We start from the raw sequence: 26327 nt of genomic DNA, 5'->3' as shown, positions 1-26327 counted from the left end.
TTTATTATTATTTTTGGGGTCTTTATGACTCATTCAGTATCTAACTCGGAGGCGATGATGCCCGTATATAAAACATATTTTAAAATATAAATCTCTATTCGGCCGACTCCCACCGCAGCAGCCGCACCCCGCCGCTCCCCCGCCACCGCGCTGGGCGATGGTCTGAGCGGTCTGACACCCCCCCCCCGCTGTACTTTGGTACGCCCCAAGGCGCCGCGGTGCGCGCCGGGAGCTGGGCGGGCGGCGGGGACGGTGGTGAACGCGCCCCGCGCTCCCGGCGATTCCCCTCCGCCATGGCCCTCAACAAGTCCATGCACGCTCGCAACCGGTACAAGGACAAGCCTCCCGACTTCGCTTACCTGGCCGGCAAGTACCCCGAGTTCCAGCAGCACGTACAGACCACCCTCACCGGCAGGGTGAGGTAGGGCCCGTCGGCGGGAGGGCGGGCAGGGCCGGGCCGGGCCGCGTCCTGGGGCTGTGGAGCGGCTCCCGCCGGCTCCCGAGGGCCGTGCCCGTCCCGGGGGGGTGGCGAGGGAGAGGGCGCTGGCACCCGTAACCGCTGCTTGTACCTTTTCAGCCTGAATTTCAAGGACCCTGAGGCGGTGAGAGCTCTGACGTGTACCCTCCTGAAGGAGGATTTTGGGCTTACGATTGACATCCCTGTGGAAAGGCTTATTCCTACCGTTCCCTTGAGGCTGAACTACATCCACTGGGTAGAGGATCTCATTGGTCACCAGGATGCTGACAAGCAAGTCCTTAGGCGAGGCATCGACATAGGTACCTGGGAAGACAAAACATTGAATTCGCTATTTACCATCAATGAAACTAGCCGATAAAATGTGTTATGCGCCCATAGAGAAATGGGAAGTCTGAGAGGCAAAAATCTGAACCGTGCTCGCCATAGTGAAATGGGCAATCTGACTCCACTGGTATTTCGTTCGGCTTCTTGATGGGTAGGGTTTCTCTGCACAAACACAAGAATGGCCATAGCGGGCAATTATTTGGCTTTGTGTGGCCTTGAACTCTCTTGAGTGCAGCTCTGTGTGGTATACAAAAATTATGCTGCTAGTAATGCAGGCAAAAATGTCATTCTACAGGAATTAAAAAAAAAAAAGATGGCATTTCTTCTTAGTCTTCTAACTAGTGAATTATATTAGCAATCTGCTAATTTTGCACAAGAGAGTTTGTGAGTTGCATAACGATATTTTCTAGTGTTCCTTTTAATAAAATTTCTGTGCTTTCAGATGTATTTGACAGATGAATGATCTGTCTTTTTTAAACTTTGTTCTTTTTTTTGTTGGTTTTTTTTTTCAATGCAGCTATTTTCATGAGCTATATTGCAAAAAAAAAAAAAGCTTAATTAGAAACTGAGACAAATATTGCAAAGCTGTCTTTTGGTTGTAGATGGTCAAAGATTTCCTGTATGTTGTTGAAAACAAAATATTTTTTAAACTGGACTGAGCATCCACAGATGGATGATACTGATACGAGCCTTGGAGCATCGCAGCTTGCTCAGTTTCAGTATCCACGTTATTGGATGATATCTGGGCAATATCTGGATTAAGTAGTAGATTGAAGTAAATGGTTATTCAGTAAAGATGTGAATTTATAAGATGTACACTGATGCACATAACTTGGTGTTCATTAGAAATAAAAAAAAAGGCAAGCTCTGTAGGAGCAAGAAACTATATTTGACACACAGATAATAAAATTGGTTTGGATTCCAAATTTTTGGTGACTCTATATGAATTACTTAAAAGGCACCTGCATTGATACATTTTAATTTAGTTCACATCTTTTTAATTTTTTGTCAATAGAATCTTCCTTTACAATTTCAAAGGCTTGTTTTTGAAGATTGTTTTGTGTTGAAGTACTTGTAATGAAATAGACACTGGAATTTCCTTTCTAATTTGTGTTTTAATGCTTAAAACTTTAGTTTTTAAGATGTTACAACTTTAGTTATTGTCTTCAAAGCTTGAGTTCAGTAGTCTCAGTTACCATGCCAGTTTTTTCATTAGTGTTTTCTTGGTGTTCACTAGCATGATTTTTTTTTTTAATGGAATTTTTGTTCTCCTGATATTTACTGACTTGCATTTTTAGCTGGATTTGTGATGGATACAAGGGTTATATCATTACGTAGTGTGTGCACAGCTGCTTTCCTTTCATAACTTTTAACCTTGTTAGCCAGCTTCTATGTATTTGATATTAGGTTGCATTTTCAAAAACAGTTTCTGTGAACTTTGTCACAGTAGGTGGCTAGGTAGAAGAGACAGATCCTTTAAGTCCTCCAAATATTGAAAAAATCTTCAGTTTGAGTTGGCAGTGAACATTGATGTTCCAACTCTGGGAAAGCAGTAAGTCATCCAAGAGGAACGTTAACAGGAGTGCTGGAAATAACTGCATGCTTTTGTGTACTGACAGACATCGTTATTTATGTTTCAATAAGTCAGTATAACAGTAGACTCTCGATATATCTCTGAACTCAAGTTTTGTGGTGGTGAGATATCATTCCCTTTTCTTGTATCCATTCCCTTTAATCCTAAATTTGAATGTCATTGGTAATTCGATCATCTAGATATGCCATAATTATGAGAAGGAATTATTTTGTGCTAGCATATATTTCTCTTTGTTACCAAGTTGTCGTTTATATACTAGATGTGATGTCACACGGTATGGAATACCCCTTTGGCCAGTTTGGGTCAGCTGTGCTAGTTGTGTCCCCTCCCAGCTTCTTGTGCCCCTCCAGCCTTCTTGCTGGCTGGGCACGAGAAGCTGAAAAATCCATTACTTTAGACTAAACGCTACTTAGCAACAACTGAAAACATCAGTGTTATCAACATTCTTCTCATACCTAACTCAAAAACATAGCACTATACCAGCTACTATGAAGACAATTAACTTTATCCCAGCTGAAACCAGGACACAAGTTTTTATCTGTCTGGTGATCTTTTTAGATATCCTAACTGGCACCTCTGTTTCTCTCATTGTTTTGGGCATTAGGGCAAGACAGTGTGATGGAACAGATTTTTTTTTTTTTTGGTGGTTGCATCAAAGTAAGTTATTTGTGGTAGATAATAGAGAAACGTAGAAGAAAAACATGTTTGTGATAGGGTTTTTCATAGTAGAACCAGAATATATTTGGCTTTCACTGTATAAATTAATCACTGTCATATAGGAAAAAAAATAAAGTTCACTAAAGAACTGAGTAGTAAATGATCAGTAATCAATGTTTTCTTGAAGTTAGTTCTTTTTGTTGTAAAAAGCACATAGTTAACAGCCACACTGCGTATAATGCCAGAGACTCGTTTTGCCTTTCTCATGGCTTTTCACTTCTGCAGGGACAGGGGCATCTTGCATATACCCATTACTTGGGGCAACTTTGAATGGCTGGTATTTTCTTGCAACAGAAGTGGATGATATGTGCTTCAATTATGCCAAGAAGAATGTGGAACAAAATAACTTGTCTGATCTTATAAAAGGTATGATGTAATGAGGTATTTAGTAGCATACAAATGTTGTGGTGTATTTTTGCCATGTTCAGTGGCATATCAGAATCCGTATTCCTGCCAAATACATGCTCAATTGTTGTTATTGAAGCAGATTGTCTATTAAGGTCTGCTTATGCTTAAGCCAGGAAGTCACAGCTTCTCTAGAATGGGATGCGTGGATAGAGAACTACTCATCCTTACAAAAACCTGAAAGTTAAACTTCACCCTGGGGTGTTTTCCTCTCTCCATATTTTTTTGTCTGTTGCTGAAGTATTTCTTAGAGTTTGTGCTGTTTCTGCTGTTAGGAGACCTGGCGTGCTCCCCTCAGATAATTTGCATGACACTGCCATATATTCGCATCTTGTACAGAGACAGTCCTTCATCCTAATTTCTGAGTTAGGTCCTAACAGTGCCTGTGGTAGTAGCAGTATGTCAGACTTGGTCTGTGGATGACCTTGGAAAATTTTCTGTGGCAACTCAGTACACTAAAAAGCAGGTCTGTTATTCAGCTCTGAAATAAAATCTTCACTTCTGCTGGATTTTGGAAGTACCCTTTTTACCAAAACGTTGTCGTCTTGGTCTGTCCTCCTTGTCAGTCTTGAAGATCCAGAACTTGATGTGGAGAACAATGACAGTTTTCTGTTACTACTGCCATCATAGGAGTTTTAGTGCTATGGTGGTGTTTCACTACACTGGAAAAACGTCTGGCAAAGGAAAATGCCTCATGTGAGGCTGTAGTGCCAAAGGTGATAAGCTGGAGTAAATGACTGATTGCTGGTGGGTAGAGCCACGGGCAAGGGATTACCACTGGTGGTACCCGTACCCAGACGCTGCCTGGGAATGATCCGCCCTGCCACTTTTTAACTCCTGGGCCTGAATTGTTTAGCTAGAGCTGAGTATACTACTGTAGCTAGTAACTTGTTTAGCAAGGCATTTTGGAGTCAGATTAGACATCTTCCTGTAATTCTGTTTTTTTAAAAAAAAAAAACAAACAAAAAACAACGCAGAATTTTTGTCGTGTTCTAGAAGTCTGTCTTGAAATTTTTCCCAGATAGCTTCATTTGGAGATCGTGTTAGAATATAGCCTTTGTTCTTCTAACCTCAATGGAAAAAAAAATTCAGTGATAGTAAAAACAGCAGTAATGCAGGGATGATTATTAATTGCATCATAGCGTCTTTTTTCCCAGAGGAAAAAAAAGCAATGTGTTTTGGCTGAAAGTGAAATACTGCTTGCCGTAACTTTCTTCCAAAGGGAATCTCTCCTATATGTGCAAACCAGAAACTGATAAACCTGGGCATTGATGTAAATACTAAAAAAAAATTACATGGTGTTCTGAGTTGTGTATCTATTTTACTGGAATGGTATGATGGCCAGAATTTATCTGCTGGTATTTAAAAAAAAAAAAATTAAAAAAAAAAATATCAGTACCCTGTATGTAATGGTACATACCATTATAACAAGGTATTATTCTTGTTACATATAACCTGAACTTTGGTAATTGCCTGCTATCCTAACAATTTTGTATTCTTAAGGTGGTGATAAACTGTAGTAGTAAATGTTAGGAAGAGAGGCATGCCTTCTGCCTCCATTCTAAATATCTTTGTTCTATGTGCGTTATCCGTGAGTTGCAGGACTGGTAAAGTCTGCAAGAAGTCCTGCTTGTAATAATCTTTATACATACTTTAACTGGACTTCATCCATATTTAAATTCCTGCTCCTTGGGCTGGAGTTCCTGTGGTCTTCAGAAGATGTGTGGCAGGACTTCACCACAATTTCCAAGGGAATTATATAGCCTTTGGGGAAAGACAGTGGAGATCTATGTGGGATGTTTGCCTTCATCCTTGTGATGGGTAATAATAAGTTGGTGGACCCAGGTAAGCAGAAGATTTGTCCAGACAGGAAACTCTAATCTTTTTTTCTTTTGTTGTGATTCTTCTAAGTCGTGTAAGACTACAGTTCCTGTGCAGGATGCATAGTATTACTAACACAGTAATTCTGGTTTATTATAAGATTAGATTTAAAGCTGATCTTGGTACTGTGTAACTTCAGTGAAGACAGCTTTATCTTAGTCTCTCTCTTTCTTAGCTTTACACTCTAGAAAGACCAAACAGTACATTTCTTTGAGTACAATTCTAGAATTCTCTATCTTAAAAAAGCTGTTTAGACTGGGATTTATTTTATCTCTGAGGAGCCTATGGGGTGATTCACTGACACTTGTATTAATTTTTGGAAGGACTTAAAGGGAATTTGTAGTTGCGTCAGAGAACTCAGTATAACTCAAGCAGTTCCTATTGTTTTAAACAGACTCATGTAATTTTACTACTGTTGTATAAACACACAAGCTGTTTGTATGCTAATCCTTAACCTGAAGTCTTTATTTGCATGCTGATATTTGTTACATTTTTTTGTAGAAAATACTGTTTAGAAAGTATAGTTTTTATACAATATATTGTTTCAAGAAACACTGAAATATAAATGGCATGCTAGATAAAATACAAAGTTCCTTATTGACCAAATTCCTGTTTTCTGTTAGTGGTGAAGGTACCACAGAAGACTCTTCTAATGGATGCACTGAAAGAAGAATCTGAGATTGTTTATGATTTCTGCATGTGCAACCCCCCCTTTTTTGCCAACCAGTTGGAAGCGAAGGTAAGCTAACAAACTAAATGTATGTACTTCAGTGTTCAGTGAGTGGGAGGGGAGCAATAATTTAACCACTTCCCTTGGGAAAGGTGGAATGGAAAATCCCAAATCATTACGAAATAGCATTTAAGTCTTCTCTGTCCCCACCCACTGCCCCAAAGGAGTTTTGAAAAACTTAACTGTTACCCTTCCTAAAGTGGAGGATGACCTGTAGAATTTTTTCACAAGTTCTTACTGTCTTAGAGAATTAGTTTGGAAAGTAGACAGCTAGTAAATCTGAAATCAAGTTCCCGTTGCATAACAGTGGTACAGAGGAATTGGTTTCTGGCATTGTGCCTGTCTGTATTTTTTGTTTCCTTAGTGATTTAGGCAATATCATATAGCTCGGAACAGTTCTTGCAATACCCACTGAATATAGTCAGAAACTTAACTCTATAATATAGGGCAGTGGAAAAAAGATTTAAGTGTTGAAATTAAATTAAACACTATAGATTGTAATTGGGTAGATGTATGTAACCAGCACGTCTTACCTTGTATTTCATATTAGGAGGATACTGTTGTGTGACAAGTAACTTACCTAGGTTTGAGATTGTAGGGTATTCACTGTTATGCTTGTTTTGAATGTATCTTTGTCTATTATCCGTGGTTCTGATGAGGGGAGGATAACTACAGGTGGCGACACTTGCTACCCACTAAAGACTGAGGCAGGAAGCAGTGTACAAAGCAGCCTAACATATTAAATGTTCATCGCAAATGTTCTTTTTTTATCCAGGGAGTAAATTCTCGAAATCCGCGGCGTCCCCCTCCCAGCTCTGTAAATACAGGAGGGATCACAGAAATCATGGCTGAGGGCGGAGAACTAGAATTTGTCAAAAGAATTATTCATGACAGTCTACAACTTAAAAAGAGGTTAAGGTAAGTGCTTTGTTGCAGTTAAAAAACCCACACCTTTTGCGTGATGCTTTGGCAGAAATCACATGAAAGTGATATTTTAAGTAAGGAATGTAGCTGTGGTCCAGTGATACCGGTTTGGTTTGTTTAATGATACATACACATCAGTAATTAGTCTCAGTTTATGTGAAATTAGTTGTTCTTGAGCATCAATTACAACTCATCGTTTGAGGTATTTAAAGGCAGAAGGCAAAAAAAGCCAGTAACAGTGACACTTGTAGCTTGCAGCTAAATTAGCACGCGTACTTGCTAAAGACAGTCAAGGTCGAGTCTTTAGGGCTTCTGGGATGGGGAAGGATTTATGACATTGCCTAGTTATCTATTCATTACCTAAAAGTTTCTATCTTTTCCTGGCTGAATTTTGGTAACTTGCAGCTTTGCCTACTAAAGGGCACTGTTGTACTGAATGCTATCTTGGGTGAACATAAGCTGCAATAAAAAACATAGTGAGACCTTCTTTTGAACAGATGGCACATCTTCAGTTTTTTGACTATCAGACTTTCTCTCCCTCAGTGTTATATGTTATTCCTCTAGCTCTTCTGGAAGATTCCTTCAGGTTTTTTTTTTTTAATATCCCTCTAAAATACAGCTGCCAAAATTTTATGTGTTACCACAGCTTCATCAGTCTCCTAAGCAAAGGAAATACAGCCTGTGTTTTATACATTCAAGAAGTGTTTTGGTTTTGTTTTTTTAGACCCTTCTAGGCAGACCATTGCATTAGAATCTTTGTCTATGTAATACCAACATTTTTCTTTAGAATGTTTGTTTTCTAATAATGGGCCTGAAAAAATGAAGAATATATTCAGTTTTTGGAAAAACAAGGCAAAGTAAGACTGCATTTGGCTCTGTTAGAAGTGCTTTTTTCTGTCTTGTAGTGCTTTGAAGGAAAAAAAGGTTGAGAAGGTTTGCAGAGGTTGCAGTTTTGCAAACCTTGAAATGGGGGGGTGTTGGTTTTTTTTTTTTAATGTCCTTCCTTTCTCTGTCACCCACTAAATCTGACAAAATATAAAAAGGGGATAGATAGTATGTCAGAGTGATAAAATAGAGGTTTTGATGTTCAGAAGTGGTTACAAGCCAGAAGAATTAAACTCATGAGAATTTTTAGCAATCTTATTTGTGCCAGCAAGGACACTGGGAAATGACTGCTCATCCTGTCAAAGTTTGTAGGTAGAATGTTATTTTAGGCTAGTTGATGTAGACAAGCTTTTAGGTGTGTACGCTCTTACGTGTGTCTAAAATGTAGTGATTTTTTAAAACTAAATATAAACTGAAACAGTTCTGAGTTTAGTCAGTGATAACAATGGGTGAGGGGAGGCAGGTCAGAGAGGAAGTGATGGTGTAACATATATATATTTTAAATGTTCTTTCACGTATAGCTGGCTGTTTTTATGCTTTGTACGTGCTCTTTCTGATACGTAGTGGTTTTTTTCCACCAGTGTAGTTTCCACAGGAGCATGTGGTGTACTGTGTAAAATACTGTGATCTGGAAAGCACATGTATACAATTGAGGACTTAATTGGCCCTGTAAGGTGGGGGCAGGGGATGCATCTGTGATGACTTCTGGAAACACAATAGCAACATTGTTTCTAGTTCCATCTGGTGTGTGTACATCGTTGCTGTTTGACAACATTGAAAGGAGTGGCAAATGTGGTAGAGAACTGCCTGATGTTACTCTCAAGGCAAGCAGTCTTTGCCTTGAAAAGGTGATGTGGAATTATGAGAAAGGCATCGTTCCTGTATTGCCCCTCTTGGCAACACCACCCCTCTAGCAAAGAGGGTATCTCTTGATCTGATAAATTGATAGTGCAGGGCATAGAACATACTCACATGCTAACTGTGTATGCTGTTTAGGAAAAATAAGCACTGTGTGTTTGGATGGTAGGGATGGTTCAGTTCGTGGTTTTGAATAAATTACCTTGGAGAATCTGTTAAAGAAAGAACAGTTTACTTAAAATACTGTTTCCTATTTTGTTAGAGATAAGGTTTGGCAACTCTACCAAAGGGCATGAGCAATGAACTGTTAGTAGATAGAGATTCCCTTGGGCCAGGACATGATTTTGTTTATTTACCCCCATCCTCACTTCAGCTAGGAGTCGCAAGTTCAGTATTTTATAATTTTGGGAAAGATGTGTGTTTAAGTTTTGCTAGAAATTTTGGGGTTTAATTTAAGTATTGCTACATGAAATTCTGTGTATTGCATTATGCAGGAAGTAATTTTAAATAATTGTCCCTTAATACCACTGATCCTTTTTTTTTTTTTTTTTTTTTTTTTAGTTTACAGTGTATTTAATTTGTGTATGTGAGAAATTTAAACTGCTTGCCTTCAAGTTAGATGCATAGTCTTGAGGAAACTGTCCCCTGATAACCGGGAACTCCAATTTTCATTCTTTACTATGTTATATTTACGACAAACCTTTTTGGATCCAGTCACCAAAAAAAGTATGGAAGAGAGGGTTGTAGAGGTCCAATAGTAATTTAGATGAAGAACAAAGGTGTAGTGTTTGGAGATATTGAAGATGTGGAGCTGGGTGGAAGGATAAGCTCCACCAGAATTGGGAAAATAAATTTCTTTCCTTTTTTTTGCCCTGTTTGTTTCCTCATGAAACATGGGTTAGGTGATGGAAACCTGGATAATGAGTTAAGAGTGAGCAGAAGTAGTCAGTAGGCACACTTCTGCTTCTGAGGCTCAAATGCTTGTCAATAGTTGAATATTCCTTTTTATTCTGATTCATTCTCCAAAAAAAGTGGAGAAATTGAAACAAATTATTGTAAAGGATAACATCTCCCACATAACTAAAGTCACTCTCTGAAACAGGATTCTTGCTTGTTGAGGCACTGTTTCAATAATAGACTTACTGTATTTCCTAAAAACTCGAAAAGATTCCCCTGTCCACTCTGTCTTCTGTTCCCATTCATGTTGCACTATGTCCTAGTCTCTGTTTAAGAGTGTGATTATTTTGTTGTTGTTTTGTTTTTAAATCTCCTATTCTCCAGGTTTCTGATACAAGTAGTTCTTTCTGATAGTTGCCATTTTCAGTTGATCTGCATTTGTAAAACACTTTGTTAATGTACTGTTTCCAGATGGTACAGCTGCATGTTGGGGAAGAAATGCAGCTTAGCACCATTGAAAGAGGAACTTCGAATCCAGGGGGTGAGTTTCTGTATAGTTCATGTATGTGCTGTATATGTTCTATACAATATGCACTATGTTCCGATGCATGTGGGTAATTATTATTGAATTATTTTACTAAGTTTTTATTTACAAGAAGAAACTGCAATTCCTTGTTAGGGAAGCACTCAAAACAGTTGAGATTTAATTATTGTAGATTCAAAGCTGATAAATAAATAGCACATATAGTCTCTAGATTTTTGTCTTTATCACATGTAGAAGCATGTCTTCGTCCATTCTAGAACATACAGGGTTTCTACTTTAAAATAGCCTTAACAGGGCTGTTGGAAAAAAAAAAGTATTCTAGCTCTCTTTCCTCTTAGTTAACATGAAATCTAGCAATTTGGTTGATAAAAGAAATTGTAACATTATTTAAATGGCAGCATTGTTTTGTTTGCCTTCAGTTCTGGCACCAAGTAAAATTAAACCTTGTGCTACTATTCACATGCAAGAAGGCTGTGCAAAGGACTTTTTTATGGCTTTCTGGAGGAAGTAGTCTTCTCTAATTTCCATACAAAGTGATTGAGATCTGTCCTTGTATATGGTGGAGAGGTGAAGAAAAGAGAATGCATGGTGTGAAATCAATTCCCAGAAAGATGAACTACAGGCTATAGGGAATCTTTAAACTCAGTGCCAAAAGCAGATGCTGAGCTAGGCACCAAATTTCAAGTGTCTGACTTTATTCCCTATCCTTGAAGTGTTGCACCTCAGTAAAGTGAGAGAAATCCTTGCGAACTTTCAGTAGAAAAGCTGAGCTTTCCTTTTGTATTTGTCTTGAAATTACCAATTTAATTTTGTTCAGGTTTGTAATCTTTGTTGTAATAGACCTGGGAATATGTTCATCGTAACCATGAGCAGGCTGTGTTGTGGTTCGGGTTAGGATGGTGCATAAATGTTCCAAAAAGTCCACTCATTGTTCAAACTGTCTTGACATTTGCTGTCTTGATTTGAAATTTTGATAGAGTTAGGAATCCAAAGGCAGGAAAAGTTCTATGATAGAGATACCTTCTCTCTTTCTGAAGGCACTTCTCAAAAGTAACATTTTTTTTTTTTTTTTCTGTGCAGACCTGGGGCTTATGCTCTAGAGCTGATAATTCAGTGAGGTGGGATGGTTGATATTTATCCTTGGTAGTATTTAGCACATTCTCCATACCATACATAAATGGCTACAGCATCCATGTGTGGAAAGACTAGTTAACACTAGCATTGGATCCGAGTTTTATATTTAAAAGCAGTGTAAGTCCAGACTTGCTTTTTGGGGGCAAAGATAGAGAATTGTTTCTGGGCACATTTCTGCCATCTGCAGACAGGTGAGTGGCTTGGCTTCCCAGCCCTTCGTTGCCTTTCTTCTGTGTTCCTTTGCTACAGCAATGGGTTCGGTATTACAAAGCGCAACAGGAGCAGGTTCTGAACAAGGAGAATGTGCTTTTTGCAGAATCAGAATGCAGATGTGTGCTGTAGGTGTGCTGGATTGCTGCACAAAAAGGGTCATGTTGTGTGTTGCTGAACTTGAAGCTCTGAAAGGGCATAGATATGGCAGGGCAGAGATGGGAAATCCTGGGCACGGGTGCCAGGCTTGGCACTGACCAGTTTCAAGTGGCACTGACATCCATGAGCCATGTCAGAAAGAATCTCCGTTTCTGTTATGAGAAAATAACTCTATGCTAACTTTGTAATTTTTTAAAATTTGAAAATGTGTGCAGGAAACCAGTGTTTTTTATTAATATGAAATGAAGTTTTATATTGCTTCTTTGCATAGGTTCCTAAAGTTACTCATACTGAATTCTGTCAAGGACGCACCATGAGATGGGCACTGGCATGGAGTTTCTATGATGATGTACAAGTACCTGTAAGTAGCTCAATTCTGCTTTGTGATTGTCCATGCTTCTTATTTGAGGAAGGGCCTAATGAGCTATAACTGCTGTGGAACAAACTGTTCTCCTTCAGACTGGGACACTGGATGTGCTGGGCTGTATGGACAGTAGAATTTCTTAACTGGCTACCAGTCTGTTAGCAGTTGTTACATGTGATTCATGAATGACATATGTTTAGGGAAGAAAAAAGAAGCCTGTGTAGGAACTTCCTGTGGGTTTCAGTGTAAGTAAGGGTCATTTGTAATGAACTTCAAATAGCAATTTAGTAGTATTAAAAATACACTAAGTTTGGGGCTAGATTTGAACTTTCAGCTTCCCTCTGAGAACCTGGGTTTAATTTACTGTTACAGATTCTGTTACCAAGTAGATACGAACATGTCTAGCTTAGACTTGCCTACATGAATGTGAGTGGAGCTTGTTCACCATAACTAATGTACGCCAGCTGCTTTTTTGGATCCAGATGTGCATATACTGTAAGATAGGCATAGACAATAACCAACCTTATAGAAGATGCAAGTAAACCTTCAGTGAACTTGGATCAAAATGTGGATATTAGCACTTGACCTCTGTTCCCAAGAGCAGATGCACTTTCTCAGCTCACAGAGAACTAGTAGTTTGAAGGAAACAATGAAGCTTTTTGCCTAAGGTCTGAAAAACTCCCTCTGTCCATCAGGCTAGCATAAAGTACACGATCCTGTTAGCTGTTTTCAACCTAAAACTCTTTGGAGTGAAGTGAAGCTCAAGCCATGTCAATAACTGTTTAGTGGCTTACATTATACTCTTAATCCCCATGTCTACTGGGTACAAAAGTCATCCCACTAATACTGCATAGCTCTGTAATTTTTTTTTCTTTCTTTCTTCTAGTCACCTCCCTCTAAAAGAAGAAAATTAGAAAAACCCCGAAAACCAATTACATTTATGGTCTTGGCTTCTACAGTCAAAGAGTTATCCATCAAAGCTGCAGCTCTGGGCTGGGATGCTGTAGAAGCTATTGCTGTGGTTAGAGCCTGGGTAGAGAAGATTCTTACTGATCTGAAGGTACGGTATTAAGTCTTACACATTAAAACAACGTCCTACTTGAAAGCATAACTGTGAGAGGATAATATGAAGTTCCGCTGTTTTCTGCAATAGGTTCAGCATAAACGTGTTCCCTGTGGCAAGGATGAAGTTAGCCTGTTTGTGACTGCCATTGAAAACTCCTGGATTCATTTGAGGAGAAAGAAACGAGAGAGAATAAGGCAGTTACGAGAACTTCCTCGGGCTTCTGAAGATACTCTGCAAGCAATGGAAGAGGAAAAAACCAGCCAGAAGAGCGTGAGCAACAACTCAGACTGTGAAAACCCCAAGACTGAAGACTCTGAAACGGGGTTTGTGGCACCTGAGGAGGATGTTCACTTGACCACAAGTGACGAGCTAACGGAAGAATCTGCTGCCAAAGAAGAACACAGTGAACACATGAAGGAGGAGGAGACAGAAGCAAAGTGGGGAGAAATGTCACTTGGCAAAGGTTCCAGTAATGCAAAGAAGGAACCTTGCCCTTCAGAGGAAGCTAGCAATCTGACAGTTGAAAAAGAACAAAGTCCCAAAGAAACTAGTAGATGTTTTCTCTTTAAGTGTTTAATGAATGTGAAGAAAGAAGGAAATGATGTATTAGTAGAAATGCACTGGGTTGAAGGACAGAACAGAGACTTGATGAACCAGCTGTGCACATACTTACGGAACCAAATTCTTCGACTGGTTGCTAGTTAGCCCTTTTTCCTACTTTGGTAAAGTCAGTCAGTCCTCAGATTTTGTAAACTATTTTTAATGGTTTAAAGTTTTCAGTTAGCAAAACCTGTTTTTTCCCCTTGAAGAAATGAGTAAAGTGGAGATTAAAGTCCCCTTTAATATTTTAAATAGCTTTTTCAAAGCTGCAAGTAGTACATGAAGTGTACTTCATCAGACATGAAGTGATGGGGAAGTAATACATTTTGTGCTGCAGTTGTAAAACTACATGTTAAAGTGAAACATGTCTATGCTGTGAGCATTTCAAATATCAGCACTGTTTATTCTGGTCTTTTTTCTGGTGCAATAGAATTATATATTGTTACTAAGTAGAAATCTTTACTGAAATATTTTCTTCTATATTTTTTCAATACTAATGCAGGAAATGGTTAGTCTGCTGTGGGAATTGTTTTCTGCAGTGAGGAGTCTTCAACTAAGGATTCAAGTATGCCTCTCTTCCCTTTAATGCATTTAACCTTTGGTCTACAGAGTAGCAAGATGGATACATCCTTTTAAGTGTCAATTCATTAAAATAATGGCTTTAGAAAAACAGCCTGTTGTGCTTTTCTGGTGCTTGGGCTTTGAAACACAGAAGAGCCTACTATGAGCATCTGGTTTTGTAAACTTTAACAACAAAATAAGCTCTTGGAGCTGCTTGGTTTAAAGAGGATTTAATTATGTTGACTGTTCCATTAGACCATTCCTTACACTAATTCAGGTGTAATTGTCTGAAATAACAGCAGTATTCTTAAAGGATTTTGCTTCCATTTAATCCTAAGAGATTGCTTTAATGACAGGAATGAGAGCATGTGCTCATCTTCGTGGGCCAGAAATTCCTTAGGCAGGACAAAGATGGGTACAGAAGCTTTAGGCTGTTGTGAAGGAGGACAACTGGAAACAAGGCTCTTGCTTCCATGCCTGACTCTTGAATCCATTTTACCACCAGCTGTTTTCTGAGTGTTTCTGGGCCAATAACCTGTTCCTGTGAGAAGAGAGGCTGAGGGACATGGGTCTTGGGTGCCTCAGAGAGGGTGTGTGTATGTGTTTTGAGATTATGAGCACTGGCACTGCTTTGCATGAAGTCAGCCTCCCAAGCTGTGATCCATTTCTCTGTAGAGAGATCTGCAGAACACGGAGAGAAAGTTTTTCTGAGAGTGGAGTGTGCGTGTGTTACCCAAAATAAAAGATGCATTCCTGATGGACAGAAGGAGATACTACCTGCCTATGTTCGTGCTACTGGAACCACTTTGAATGTTCAGCCTTAGTTGTCAGTATTTCTGGAAAGATTAGTATGTTTTCTTAAGTTGAAATTAAAAGCAACTTAGAAAAGCCTTAATTTTCCCCTCTATTGTTAACTGTTGTGTATCGTGCTACTTAGCACTTCTGCAGGTGATGGACAGACACTTGCATTTTTTTGGGGTATTGCAGAATTTTCACAGTACTGCTTCTGATATTCATGTTGCTGGGGAGAGATGAAACTAGCCGTACTCTTTCAGAATCTGAAGAGGTTATTTTGGCTAGCTGAGCCGTTAAAAACAGCAAGGCTGTTTGTCCTTTGTGCTGTTCCCTCTTTATTGTTTCCATCTGTCTTTCTGCAAGGATGAAGAAGCTCTGCAAGGTAAGCCCGTGTACTTGTGGCATGTTTGTTTTGCTGAAGCAGACTGCATTATGTTGCTTCATTAATTACACCTGTCTTCCGCCTGGGCAACATGAGTAACGTGTGCTCCTGAGTGTTGCTGAAACAAAGCCAGATACGTTTACAAAGAAAACCAGTAGTCTGTGATTTGGATGACTGTTTTAGAAGTTCAAACGTTGCCTTGGCATTTTATTTAATACGATACGCTTTGACAAAGGTGAGTGTGGCACCTGGAAAGCTAAGAGTAGTGATTAAAACCTGTGTAATTAGTGCCCAAAGCAAATTAGCGTTATTGCGTGCAGCTGTAGCACCCCCACAAGACTTTCGGTCACAGGTGCGTGCCCGGGTGTCGTGGGTAGCCGTTTTGCTGTGGAATCATCCTCCCCAGCTGGAGCGCAGGCAGGCGGCACCGTTCCCGCCCTTTCCCTGCTGCGCCTCAGGCCGTTACCGCCCGGGAACCTGCCCCGAGCGCACCGAGCTCGCCGGCAGCCGCGGCGGGCGGGGAGAAGCGGAGAGCCGCCGCCGCCGCTCTGGGGCGGTGCTGGGGTTTGAATGGCTCGGCGGGAAGATGGCGGCGTCACCCCTAACGGTATCGCTAAGGCCTCGGGCGGCCCGGCCGCCTCCCGCGGGGCGGAGAAGGTTACCCCGCTCGGCCCCGCCGCTCCCTGCCGGCCTGTGCTGAGCCCCCCGCCCGGCCTCGACCTCTCCCTGCGCGGCAGCCCCGGCACCGGCTCGGCAGGTACCGGCCTTCCCTTCCCTTTCCTCGGTCCCTCAAGGCAGCGCCGGGGGCGGCGGGGGGGGTCGGAGCGGGGCTGCCGAGGGCGCGCTGGGCTGGCGGCCGCGGCCCCTGCCCGCCGCTGTCCCCTCAGGCAACAACATGGCGCCGAGGCGCGTCCCGCCAGGGCGGTGCGGGAAGGGGTCGGGGACCCTCTGAGGCTCTCCCGGCCCGGGGCCTCTGCCCCGGGGACGAGTGGCTTCGTGGGCAGCGGCCGTCGCTGAGGTAGGTGCTTATGTTAGTTAACAAGGGCGGTAGCGTACAAACGGGAATCGAAGGGTCTTCCAGCCCTGCTCGCTGTTTAGTTGAGGAAGGTAAGAGAGCGTGTGTTCTGTGCGCGGTTCTGAAGTCGGGCTCGTTTCGTTTTGTGCCAGTTAACGGTGGGCCTTATTCTTGACTCGGCCTCTAGGTGCTACCATAATACAACAATCGGTATAGTCTGTATTCTTTGGTATGTGAGGTGAGGTTTACCGATGTTACCAAATTGATTCGGGAATACAGTAAGCTGATAAAATGTATTGTATCTAGAGACGTCACTTTAAGTGGTCCTGGCTGGTGCCCTGATACCTGCAAATGCAGAGAAGTGTAGCAGTTTTTTTAATATGACATCTTGCCTATATGTACAAGATGTTATATAAACATCTTGTGGCAAGATGCCATATAAAGCGGTCCTGCCGCCAGCCAGGACCACTTAAAAGCAACGCTTCTAGATGCAATACATTTTACCAGCTTATTGCGCGCTCGAATTGAGAGAAATCAAGAGGTATATATATCTAAAATGGAGATGTTTATAGAACATATTGTCACTTCATCTCTTTTGCAATTTTTCTGTAACTCTTTGAAACATTTACATCTCTCAGCCTCTTCTCCAGTCATGTCGCATCTTCTCCCCATGTGATTATGTTCTGCAAGATACAATTTTGTCAATTTCTGCAAATGGAGCTGAGCAAGGCAATGTGCCTGTTTCCACAGGACAGCTCCTCAAAGACGATTCAGTAAGCAGCACTATTGTGTCCAACTGGCCTTGCTTTCTGGAAGAGTTTTCTTTCAGAGAAATCTAATGCCCAATGCTTTTAACCAGCAGTATGTATCTTCATCATTTTGACTATTTCTTAGCATTTTTCTAGTAGGTAAAAAAGAGGTTAGTGTCAGGGGTGTACTTTTGTACATAGATCTTTAAGAACACCTAAGGCACAAGTTTTCAAACTCACATTCAGTGCTAATCTACAGATACTCTTCAAACAGCAGAATCACATCATCCTTTACTGATTCCGTCTTTCACATGTAGTTCATTGGCTTTAATATTAGGAAAGAAGCTTGAGATCCCATCATGTAGGTTTTTTTTCTTTCTGTGTTTCCAAATCCTAATTCTGCCATATTAGTCACATTTTAGGATAGACAAATCTGGTCTCCTCTAAATTCCCCTTGGGAAGCCTGTTCTGCTTTATGGCATACTGCTATTCTCACCTGATGGTACTCATCTTCTTGTGTAGTATTTGTATGGTACTTTGATTACACAAAGTGAAACAAAGCTTTCAGAGCTAAGCAATATCAGCTTTTTTATATATTTGTGTAGCGGAGAATGATTATGCACTAGTGACAGCTAGGATGGGGTAAACCTCATGAAGGCAGTTGAAATTTTTAGTATGTAGAGAGCAAAAATACTGGCTGCTTATGCACGCTAGTGTTTCTGATCTAGCCTGCCCTTAATGCTGTCAACAATGGTGGGATATTTCTTTGAGAATTTTTTGAACGTGCCAGTAGAAGAATTGGTACAGTAGAGTCAATACACACAATTACTTGTTTTTGATCTCGATTTGACAAGGTCTTATAAAATGCCGTTATGGGAACTATACAGTCATGGGTGATAGGAGAGGCATTACTGTGGATCAGAAACCTGTTTTCTGTCTCAGATGAAGGAAGGGACAAAAAGTTTGAGTTTTCTTAATGATTTGGAAAAAGGGAGGAGGAAGGAGGCAGTATCTGTAGCCAGCACAAAATTATTTAGGGTTATAAAGACAAGAAGTAAGCAGCAAGGAACTTAATTAAGCTGGAGGAACTGGCAATGTGGTGAAGATACTAATCAGTGTTGATATACTGAATTAACACACATTGTAGAGAGTAGCTTGAGCTGCTTGTTTGGTTGATGTGGTTTTTTAATTCATCTGTAAAGCAAGAAAAAAGACTATGCAGTTCTGTAATCTGTGAGGATTACTGAAGTCTCTGTAGCAGTAATTTATAAAGGAAACAGTATGGATAAGGATGAGATGGCAAATACATTGTAATGCTGTTATATTAATCAGTGCTGAGACTCTCTGTTTGAGTATGTATTTGGTAATAGCTGCTCTGTCTCAAAAGCAAATACCAGAGTTTGGTGAAGAAATGATTTGAATGTAGAAAATCTTATAGGAGGAAAAATTGAAAAAAATTATGTCAGGAGATAAGAAGAATGGTGAAACGTCCATAGGAAATATTGGAAAATATAGGGAAGATAGTTTCTTGTTACCTTTTCTCTTAATACAGGAGCTTGTAGAGAAGTTTGACCTTTAAGTATATAACCTGAGTGACCTCAGATTCAAGGATGATACTTGACTTTTTAATTTTTTTATTTTCTCCTCCCAAAGGGCAATATCAGCGCGTAAATGTTCCTGAAGACCAAGCAGACAAGTTGCTCCTTGCAAGCTGGGGTCTTCCCAAAGCAGTTCTGGAGAAATACCACAGTCTGGGAGTGGTACAGATGTTTGAATGGCAAGCAGAATGCCTAATGCTCGGACAAGTTCTGGAAGGCAAGAACCTAGTTTACTCAGGTATGAAAACATCTGACAAAACTAGTCACCCCCGAACTTTCCCAGTGCCATTTACAAGAACATATTGGTGCTGAAGGGTTATGATCTGGCAGATAAAAAGGTCAAGATCCAATTTTTTCTGGAGAGACCCCATTAAGATCTGTCCCATTGCTGTACCTCAGACCTTGCTTGACGGACTCCTTTCCGGATGCGAGGAGAGACTTTTTTCCCCATTTTCTCTATTAATGTTCCTTTAGAAACTGATAATTAGGAGTCAGTTAATGATTACTCTCTCTCTCTCTTTTTTTTTTTTTTTTTTTTTTTATTACAGACTATGTCAGCTGGGAACTGAAGGATAACAGCAATGTTAGATATAAATACTTTTGAAAATGTTATTTGCTATCTATTTTTTTCAGTTCCTTTATCATTTCTCTTCACCTAGTGTATGGGGGGAGATGGGCACAGAAGTTGGACTGGTGGACTAGAAATCTGGGAAATGACAACTTGGGTGGTGTCTACTCTCCATGGGAAGAAGGTCCTAGAGCAGCACTAGGAGGATGAAACACTTAGAAGAGGGGTGGATGATTTTCTTTAGGATTGGATTTGAGTTTTATTTACTTGGTTCCAGAAGACTTTGGGCCTCATTGCCGTGTAATGGCTGTCCCCCAGTATGTGGCATCTCTTCCACAGTTTTCTGTGGATGATAGATGGCAAACAGCAATGCTTGCCAAGCAGGAGGGGTTAATATTAATTAAAAAACTCAACTTTTTTTTTTTTTTTTTTTTCCCCCCTAAGCTCCTACCAGTGCTGGAAAGACTCTTGTTGCAGAATTGCTTATTTTGAAGCGAGTCCTGGAGACTCGTAAGAAAGCTCTTCTCATCCTTCCCTTTGTCTCTGTGGCCAAGGAGAAAAAATGTTATCTGCAGGTAAGTAGCATTCAAGGAGGGTAAATTGATGGGTTGTAGTTGTTGGCTCACTTTTTTTAAACAGTTAGAAGTTTTTGCATGGATTTAAGGAAAAAAAAAATTTGCAGGTTGTTTCAGAATGGATTTATAGATAATTTAAAATTTGCTCTTGTTATAAGTTGAAGATAAAAAACCCGAAAGTTTTAGCCAAAGAGGGAAACTTGGAAAAATTTTAAGGAGTTGATTAAAACATTTTTATTTCAGCTTTGACTTTTAAAGCATTGTTACTTGCATTTATTCACAGATTTTATAATATACAAACTTTAAAGGAATTTTCTAATTAGACATTGTGTCTGCAAAACTACAAAGGGAAGGTGTCAATGTTATCTGAAAAGATAAAGGGATATTTTAGCTTTCCTTGGGGTGTTCGACCAGAATTTTATGCCTTTGGTTTCACTTTGACTCTGCTAAAAATTTGTTCTGCAGAATGTGGTTATGTTTTGGCTTCCTCACCCCAGCTATTTAAACATTGTTCCATTAGCTAATATGTCAAAGTAACAACAATTACTAAAACCAAATACAAAACCAGCAGGCATTTTTGTTATAGTTTCTGACATTTGAGACATTTTGGGTCTTAGTAAACTGAGACAGTATCTTAACCTTGCAAATTGCTACAAACTGAGTGCAAAAGCTACTTGTAGGGATTGCTAATGGAGACATGTTTTGCTTTAATCTTTTAAAGCTGGAGGTTTATCGATGCTGTGTTCTGCTTCTCCTGGCCTGGTTTGGCCGTAGCTGTACATACTTGAAATCATATGGTATCCTACCCATCTGGTTCAAACATTTGTACCTTTTGTTAATGCAGTGTGTAATGTGCCAAAGCTTTGGCACTGCAATAATAAGCTGTGGAAGAAAATAAGTTGTTGTTTCTTGACTTTCAGTGGGAGATGCGACATCTTTGTGTTTGGGGTCCCATGTTTGGCTTTTGTCCAGAATTTCTCAGGAGCAAGGCTTTTTTGTACATAACCCACTGGTATTATAAACTGTTGCGCTGTGTGTTGTCTAACCTTTTTAATAGTAAATGTTTTTATACAAAACAGTGGTCCCCATCTCGTACTCAGTTACGTATGCTTTATCTTGCAACGTGTACTGTGTGGCTTCTGCTCTGGAAATAAAAAATGTCAGTGGAAAAAGGTAGCAGTAACTGACTGAGCTATGGATTTAATGTGATTAGTTGGCATTATGAGTACTAGAGATTGTGGTTCTAGGATGCGGGCTTTTATGTGACTCCAGCAGGCATTGGTCAAAATTCAGAGTTGTAACCTTGGCATGACATTCTCTATCCTTGGAAAACAGGCCCTGTTTCAGGAGGTGGATGTGAGAGTTGAAGGCTACATGGGAAGCATGTCTCCTGCTGGACGTTTCTCTGCCCTGGATGTTGCTGTCTGCACCATCGAGAAAGCCAATGGTCTAATCAATAGACTAATAGAAGAAAACAAAATGGACTCACTGGGTAAAATACTAAGGCTTGACCATTGCGGGGATGAGGTTTATTACATACTCTGAGTACATGTGAAATCATGGGATACTTTGAATTTGCTCAGTTCTGTATGTGACAGACATGCCATATAGGAAAATTGAGCAATTTTTCTTCCTCCAGAGCAACTCTGATTTGGATTTAGGAAGGCAGTCAGGACTATTCTATGTAGCTCAGCGGCTGGGGTCAGTAGGTAGAAGCTGCAGGTTTTAGTTTGTCTCACATGGATGAAAATCCATGGACAGTGATTAGCTGCAGGAAGCAGTGATTCCCATAGCTAGAAAATGTCTTCTAATTAATGAAGTTGAATTAAAGGTCTGGGATATGTTTGAGTTCAAGAATGTATGTATGTTCATTTGTTTTGGACAGGGATTGTGGCATCCATGGTTTATCTTCACTTAGCTCAAGAAAGAGGAGGAATTGTGTTTGGTGCTCATCTGGGTCCAAATAAGTGGAATGAATACATGGAGCTCCTCTGGGTAGGCATGGTGACTAGGAGGGCTGTGACATTCATTTCTCTCTTGTAGTTTACTCAAAAGCCCTCTGTCCTTGTAATGTAGACTTCTGGGTCACCATGGCCCTGATGGCCACTAGATAATGGTAGTATTCAGTTAGTGTTTGGGAGGAGATATAAAACCTGAAGAAGCCCTGTGTTTCCAGTGCACACTTGGAGAGAGATGTTTTTTCCTAGTCCAGTCAGAAGTTTGTTCTCTTTGTTTCCCTGCTCAGTAAAGCTATACCAATTATATTTTATACAGTAATCCTTCCTATATTCACTCTGGCCTGTAACATAGCTGGTTGCTATTTTAAGAATATAAAAATTGGAAAACAAGATGAGTATCAAACTGCTCCAAGACCTCCACCTATGAAGGTGCTGTTCCATGTGCATCTGGTGTCATAATATTCTGCAGCATTGTAGACCAGAAGAGTTTTTTAAACGCAAGAGAGAATAAGGGAAATAAAGCCTTGCAGGTTTTTTCAGAGTGTGAGATCACGGGATAACACATTCATACCTGGGTCTATAGGGGCTGGATCACCATGAACGCTTTAGACTGCCAGTGGGCTGGAAGATGAGTGGATGAACGTGGTTGTGCAGCATTTTAAGCTCATTCATATTGAGTCTTCTGCAGACCAGCCCAATTCTTGAATGTACCTCTTCACCCCTTCCCTTGCAAGAGAACTGGTGATCATGCCGTTAGTTATTTCAATATATGGCTACTTCAGGGGTTTTTTTGTTTGTTTTAAATAGGGGTGGTTTGATCCTAGGTCAGCACACTGTACAAGCTGTACTGCCAACATAAGGCAGAGAGCAGGGTCATGTGTCCATATTTATGTTGGCTTGGGTGCCTTGGAAGCATACTTGGTATACTAAAATGTATTGTTTAATGATATCATCTTTCAGAAGCTAGAGATACGCCAAATCCCTTTGGTTGGTACCTCAATTCCATCCCTATATTTTGTTGTGCTATCCAAGATGAATGTACCTGAGAAGAGTCATATAAGTATAACCAGGCAAGCGATTACAAGATTTGAGTTTGAATATGTATCCTCAATTCCAATACCTCCTTAAAGCATCATGTTTTTCTCTCGCCATTTGAAAACACCTCTGCTGAAACCTTCCATTTCCCTTGTGCCCCAATATGACCATATAACTGAAAGAAGGGTAAAAATATCTTTTTTTCTTTATATGCTTATTTGAAATTAATTTTAAAATTAAATTAAATTTGAGTTTAAAAATCATCTTTAAAGTGAGAAATTGACAAAATTTCTATTTGGAGATGAATTTTCATAAAAGCTGCAAAACACGGGCATGAGCTGAAAATGCCAGTTTAACTGTCACCTAAAGCAAGCTTGTCTGAAACTGCAAGATTGTACCTCGTCTTCTAATTAATTCTAAATTTAGAGCAGTTCATAATGAGGGTGTTTTATCTTTTGAGATGAGTTATTGGGAGATGACTGCAATTCTGGCTGGATTCCATCTCAAGCTTGAGCTGTTCCTTTTGTTGATGTCAACCTCCTGCTGATAGCTCACATTGCTTTTGGAAATTGTTGAGAGAAACTCAAATCCTCTGCCTGGCAGAGCTCTCTTTGCTGTATGAAGCAGTTAAAAGCAATTTTGTGTTGCTAATTATTATATAATGTGTGTCAGTTTTGAACATCCAGGTACACAGAAGATGATGTTCCTCTTGTTCAGCCCCTTGTCACTGATGCTAAAGAAATTTTTGGGAAAGCAGATTAGAGAAGAATCTGACGCCTTCTCAATGTGTCAACTGGGAATGGATTTGTAATGTGCTGTTGTGATACTTGTTTCTTTTCTTAATTTAAACTTGAAATTAAAAAATTACTGGTTTAATTGTCTTTAAAAAAAAAAAATCAAATCCTCCTTGCCTGCCATTCAGAACTTTTTAGTTTTAAACAGGATGTGGACTGAAAGCAGCCTAATTATTCCAGAGTAAACATGTATGACAGCTCTCGGGTACTTTTTAGTAGGTTTTTTTCAGCAGTCTTCTATGGACATACCTAATTTGCAGACAGAAATAGGAGAATAAGGCTAGCCTCATTTTCAGTAGCAGTGCAGTATAACAAAATTCTGGCCCCACTTACACTGCCAAGCTTGTTGTTCAGTAGAAAATACGATTGCATGCTGGGACCTGTAGTCCTCCTTGGCTGCAATTCCATTTTAAGATGAGGATCGCATTGGGAAAGATACTGGTTGCCCGATTGCTCCTGCTGTGTTATCCCAGTGGGTGTGTTCTAAGTACTGCCTGAATAGAGGAGAGCACTGTGCATGTGTGACAGTCAGGTCTCACCAGCTTGCAGACTGCCAGGGCGATACAGTACACAGGTTTAGCGTGGGTTTGAATATGTATTATAGCTGAGTAGCAGCAGAAGGTATAGAACAGGTGGCCCGTACGACATACAGTGGCATTCCCTGTGCTTTGGCCTGTAGGTACCACTAGTGTTCTATTCTTCATTTCAGGAAGCAAAATGTGCTGCTGCTTGGCACAAAGACTGGAAAGGTAACTTGTATGAATTTTACTTTGGTAGATATCTGATTATACTGTCCTGTCTCAGCTGCTGGAAGAATTCAGACAGACTGTTGTATGGGAAAGTAGGAAGAAGCTTCTTCTGGTATATGTCTGAATAAATATGTATTTGGTGACCAACGAAATACCATTTTTTACAAGCCAGCACAGAATAGAGGAAGTACAGGAAGACAGAGGAGCTGGATGGGTGGGAGTTTGTAAAAGAGGCTTATGAAGCAGTGTAGCACTCTTTTCAAACTTAAGTGGCTTGAAAGAGAAGGGGGGAGAAAACAGACGGAGAAAGAAGGAACATACGTAGGAAGGAGAGAAAAAAAAAAAGAGAAGGAAAAATAGCATTGAAACAGATAATATAAGGTCACATTTGCCCTTAAGCTCCTGCTATTTTAGCTGTACCAGGAAGATATTACATAGCTGCACCAAAGAGGAAAAAAAATTCCACAGCAGCAGAACTAATGAAAGCTTGTGTCCCCTGTGCCCTGCTTTTTTTGTTTAACCTTCCTTCAGCCTCTTCCATGTCCCTGTGACACTGTCAGCTGGCCAGAAAGGGTACATACTGCTGCTAGTTGGGATGTGTGCAGGAGGTGCGCTGGGTGGCCAAGTTGTAGTGGCTCTGTTTTCTCCTCAGCAGAGACCCTAATCTGGTCTGTTGTCTCCAGCTGCTGATATTCAGAAAGCTGTTTAGACATTATTCTTTTCAGTATTTCTACACATCTTACAAATTTGATGGAGGTGGCTAATAGATTAAGAAATCATTTGCAGGAGGTAGGATGACAACAGAGCAGTCATGTAAGTTGGTTTTGTTTTTTTCATTAGGAAGCCAAAGTTAAATAGTAGAGGTCATTCCAGGTTTGGTTAGTGAGAAAAGATACAATAGGAAGCAGGGTATGCCAGTGAAATTGCATCTGCTCTAGGGTTTTTTTCTGACATTACTACATTAGTAAGGAGTGATGTTTTTAACTAAGACAGTGATGTCAACAGAGCTTTTGTCTAGCTCATCTGGGTGCTGGAATGTTCTTTTGCAGACACTCTGAAGCCTGGGTTTTTTTACTTGCAGAGAGGTTACAGTATAGATGCTGCAATGCTGTTTTGTGTGGTGGCCAGACTAACAAGTCAATCTATTTATTTTTTTTAAAAGCTGATTGTGTGTGTGTGTGTGTGATGTTGTGGGGGGTTTGAAATGTCATGACATTGGTCATGATTTGTGTCTCTCAGAAGCATCAGTGACAGAAGGAAGCCATAGTGGTGTTGGTAAGCGCAGCTGGATTTGCAAGTATAGATTTCCATTCATCATGTGGAATATGAAAGGATCAAGGCCATCTGTTCTCAGTTTGGAGTTTTGTCAGATATAACCTGAGTGCTTCTCTTTATCAGGAGTGGTGGTTGTGGATGAGTTGCACATGCTGGGAGACTCTCATCGAGGATATCTGCTGGAACTCCTTCTGACCAAAGTTAGATACATTACAAAGAAGGCTCCAAAACGGTGGGTAGACCAGGATGTTGATCTTTTAATGCTAATTATGGATGGCTCCAAATGTTTTGTTCTCTGCGTGATTGGAAATTTGGGTTAGCTCCAGGGTTTTTATGAGACTGATGACCTAGACTATTTTAGTTATTAAGGTCTCATCATACCACCTCTCAGGGGCCTGCTGTTGTAGTCAAAACCTCTTTTCCTCATGGTTTTCAATTTGTGTGCTACCATGAGATTCATTCTCTCAGGAAAAGAAATAAGGCTGAAGCTTTCATTTACTTTT

General features: G+C 40.2%; 2 protein-coding genes across 3 annotated transcripts in view; both read left to right on the top strand.

Moving 5' to 3' along the window:
• Positions 1-240: 240 nt before the first annotated feature.
• Positions 241-15226, top strand: METTL16 (methyltransferase 16, N6-methyladenosine). Of its 2 annotated transcripts, none has more exons than XM_052794583.1 (9): positions 241-421; positions 578-777; positions 3339-3479; positions 6023-6138; positions 6905-7047; positions 10165-10234; positions 12012-12101; positions 12991-13164; positions 13258-15226. In XM_052794583.1, exons 1-9 carry the CDS (start codon positions 294-296, stop codon positions 13873-13875), a joined length of 1680 nt encoding a protein of 559 aa, XP_052650543.1. In that variant the 5' UTR covers positions 241-293; the 3' UTR covers positions 13876-15226. The 2 variants fall into 2 exon arrangements, with proteins under 2 accessions (XP_052650543.1, XP_052650544.1); XM_052794584.1 differs by having other exon boundaries at positions 305-416.
• An 852-nt stretch (positions 15227-16078) lies between these two features.
• Positions 16079-26327, top strand: part of POLQ (DNA polymerase theta) — a 53802-nt gene continuing 43553 nt past the window's right edge. Inside the window, exons 1-5 of the mRNA XM_052794793.1 lie at positions 16079-16265; positions 18926-19108; positions 19883-20013; positions 21349-21505; positions 25948-26056. Coding sequence (XP_052650753.1) covers positions 16079-16265; positions 18926-19108; positions 19883-20013; positions 21349-21505; positions 25948-26056 — 767 coding nt within the window. The remainder of the gene's footprint in view (positions 16266-18925; positions 19109-19882; positions 20014-21348; positions 21506-25947; positions 26057-26327) is intronic.

The sequence above is a fragment of the Harpia harpyja genome, chromosome 8, assembly GCF_026419915.1.
Source record: "Harpia harpyja isolate bHarHar1 chromosome 8, bHarHar1 primary haplotype, whole genome shotgun sequence".
Taxonomy (NCBI): Eukaryota; Metazoa; Chordata; class Aves; order Accipitriformes; family Accipitridae; genus Harpia; species Harpia harpyja.
The sequence above is the reverse complement of the archived record's forward strand: the minus strand, read 5'-3'. Positions and strand labels throughout refer to the sequence as shown.